This window comes from Vipera ursinii (assembly GCF_947247035.1).
Source record: "Vipera ursinii genome assembly, chromosome: 3".
NCBI lineage: Eukaryota > Metazoa > Chordata > Lepidosauria > Squamata > Viperidae > Vipera > Vipera ursinii.
In genome coordinates, this window is record NC_139516.1 from 141,789,138 (window position 1) to 141,792,619 (window position 3,482).

At 57.3% G+C, this 3,482-nt stretch overlaps 1 protein-coding gene across 1 annotated transcript; it reads right to left on the reverse strand.

Moving 5' to 3' along the window:
• Positions 1–612: 612 nt before the first annotated feature.
• Positions 613–1,932, reverse strand: FOXQ1 (forkhead box Q1; the record flags this gene model as incomplete). Its single annotated transcript, XM_083360179.1, has 1 exon — positions 613–1,932. One exon carries the CDS (start codon positions 1,930–1,932, stop codon positions 760–762), a length of 1,173 nt encoding a protein of 390 aa, XP_083216305.1. The 3' UTR covers positions 613–759.
• Between the last annotated feature and the right edge of the window lie 1,550 nt (positions 1,933–3,482).

The window sequence follows — 3,482 nt, forward strand, 5'->3', positions numbered from 1 at the left end:
CATTCCCTGGGGTTTGCTCCAAGCTGAAGGGTGTGTAGGATTCAGCCTTGATTCCGTTTAGATTGGAAACCTGGCATGTTCCATATATTTGGATTTTAGATCCCATGTGTCCCAGACATGATCCATGGGAATGGCTGGATTAACTCAGGTAGTTTATAGCTGACTTAATACAGTTGAGGCTTTTGCAGTTTCAGTTTTTCATTGGCCAAATATCTTCACCTTTGATAAAATCCCTACCTGTTGTTCAGGATTCAGGATCACCCTTAATAAACGTTAGCATCCTTACCTAGGTTGGCTCCAATGCTATGAACAGATATCTGGGAATAGCCCAAATTAATTTGATGGGACTTACTTCAGGATCAGTGTATGCTTTATTTACAACCTTGGAGAAAAAGATCCCAGCCTCCGATGTCCCTCTCCAGATTCTCTTTTAAGAAGCCGGGCACCTGCAGCCTCATGGATGCCCCACACCAGCCATCAAACAACCAATCATCGACAGGAGACGGTTTCCCTTCAGCCAATCAGAAAGAAGCTCTGCTGTCCGTTTTAGAGTCCAATCTTTTTTTTTCTTCAAAAAATAAATAAATCTGAACAGCTTTTTGGTTTTGGTCTCGAGGGGAAAAACAGCGTTTTTAAGGCACAATCTTTCTACCGAGTCTGGATTTTTTTTCCTTTTTTTTTTAAAGTGCGTCAAGAGACACTTCTCGCCTGTCCCCACGTTAGCCCAGCCTTTCACAGGGGTCTTAGACCGTTCGATGGTTATACCGATAGAGTCTCTGATGTATTATAAGGCCGGTAGGTGTTGTGCCTGGTCGCTACCTGCTGCAATGAGCTGGGCAGCCGGAAGGGGCAGTAGAGCTGAGAAACGCTCAGCGTCTGTAACTGCGCCGAAGAAAAGCGGGGAGAGCAGAAAGACGAGGGTCTCGCGTGGAAGGGCTGGTGCGGATCGCGGTCACTCAAAGCCTTGCCCTTGGAGGACTCTAGCAGCAGAGGATCAGGGAGGCCGTAGTGGTAAACGGCGGAGGCCGCCGCCAGAGGGAAAGTAGGGACGACGCCGTAAGAGACGGCCGGATGAGCGAGGAGCCGGGAATAGCTCGGGGGGGCGGCCCACGCCACCGCCCGTTCTCCCACGGGCCTCGCGGGTGGCGGCGGCGGCGGCGGCGGCGGCGGCGGCTGCTGTTCGGAAGGCTGGTACGGTCGGCTCAGGATGCTGTCGATGGCGAAGGGGCTGGAGAATTTCGTGCCGACGGCCGAGACGCCACCGACGGGTCCCACGCTCGATTCCCCCGACAGGGTCTTCTGATCGGCACTCGGGGAAGCGGGCGCGGGGGATGGCTGAGCCGAGGGGGAGCGCCCGGCGGCCGGAGGGAGCCCCGGACGGCTGAGCCGCTTCCTCCTCCTGCGGAAGACGCCGTCGGCGAAAGTGTACTCGGAGTTAGGGTTGAGCATCCAGTAGTTGTCCTTGCCCCACGGCCGGGCCGGGTCTCGCAGCACCTTGACGAAACAGTCATTGAGCGACAGGTTGTGACGCACCGAGTTGCGCCAGCCCGTGTAGGCGCCGCGAAAGAAAGGGAAGCGACCCATCAGGTATTCATTGATCTCCGCCAGGGTCAAGCGGCCCCCGGCCGAATCCCGGATGGCCATGGCGATCAGTGCGATGTAAGAGTAGGGAGGCTTCGGGCGGCGCGTGTACGGCTTTCCAGACAGCCCTGCGGCCGCTTTACACTCGCCTCCCGGGGAAGGCGAAGGCTCGGGGCCCTGCAGGGGAGAGCTTCCGCAACCACTGGCCGGACTAAGCGCCGCGCAATCCCCGTCGGAGCCCAGCTCGCTCTCGGCGGCCCTCGGGGAAGCTTCGCTGCTGCCTTCCAGGTCGCTGGCGCTGTTGCCGCTGAGCTTTTCCTCGTATCGTGGAGCGAAGATCTCCAGCTTCATGGTTGCGCCCCCAACTCTGCTACCCTCTGCCGCCCCCCCTCCTCCCAGGGAGCCCCTGCCTCCTCCCTCGGGGCAGCTTCTGTCGATCCCCGGGAGACGGAATCAGCAGTTGGGGTACATGTCTACCCGGTCTAAAGTCTCGCAATGGGAGTGGGTGAGCGAGCGGGCGGGTGGGAGAGAAGAATAGATATAGTCTCCGCTTTGGGATTCCTGGAAAGGTAAGGCGTGGTTCCAAAGAAGCTGGCAGGTGGGCTTTCTTTTTCCCTCTGCAAACTCGCCCCCAAAAGGAACCCGAACTCAGCTCATTCCCCGCCAAAGTTTGGAGAAAAGTTGCCGACGTCTGTTAAAGCTTTTTTTTTTTTTTTGAAAAAAAGAAGAACGTATCGGGCGGGGAGGTGGGGGGCGAATTTTGAGACGCGTCTCAAGTGCGGTCTTCTATTTTCCCGGTGACGGCCGCTTTCTTAAAAAAAAAAAGCAAAATCAGCGCGTATCGCTCACTCCTGGGCAGAGGCGTTTCGGGTGAGTTTTATTTCTGGCTCTAGCTTCTTCCACCATCGGGGCAGGGTTTAAGAAATGGGAACCCTCTTCCCCTAAGAGGCGTCTTGACCAGGGCAGGGATGCTTTGCCGTCGCTCCCTCCCTCGTTTTGTCTGCTTCAGGCGGGTGAAGCGGAGAGCAACAGGTGGCTGAGAAGTTGGAAGGCAACTTCAAGTCGTTTCCCTCCGCCAAGCGATTCTTGAGTGTTTGTTTTTTTTTTCTTTTCTTTCTTTCTTTCCCCGCAGAAGCTCAAATCCTTCCCGATTGGGATGAAGAAAAAAAAAGCCACGGCAACAAACCACGCAAGAAAACCGGTAGTCCCGTTTCCTCCTCCGATCGCGTTCTGGAGCGTTCCCAGCTCCCGAAGGGAAGCGCCAGTCGGACCCTCTTCTCAGCCCCACGCGGGCGAGCTGCCTTGCTGGCGGCCGCACAACAACACTCGAGCTACCGCCGCTGTCATTAGTGGTATATATTGTCATTATCTCTCTCCGGGACTGTCGGGACAGCCCATTCGAACGCTGGGCGAGAGGGGGAGGAGCTTCCTCCACACCCCCTCCCTCCCTCCCTCCCCCGAGAGGCTACTGGGTGGGGATGCGAAGTGGTGGCTCGGCCAAGGTGGGCACCGACCAAGCCTCCACCGCCGCCGCCGCCGGGAAGCAGTTGGTGCCTCTTCTGGCCAATCCCCGCCTTCTCTCTCTCCTCTCCGTCCAATGAAAGCGCAGCCACGGGTCAGCTCCTCCCCTCCGTTCCTTCCTCTTTTGCCGAGCGGGAGCCTCGTCTCAGGTGCGCAGGGCGAGGTGCCCGTACAGGTGGCGGTATTCGACCGGCCGCCTGCCTGCCTGCTTACCTACCTGGTTGCCCTTCCGCGGGATAATCGACCTCGGCGCTTCGCAGAATTTTTGGCAGGTCCCTCAGGCGGGGCCCATCGGTGCGCGAGGCCTTAAACCAGGGGTCTTCAAACTTGGCCCTTTTATGACTTGTGGACTTCAACTCCCAGAATTCCTCAGCCAGCCA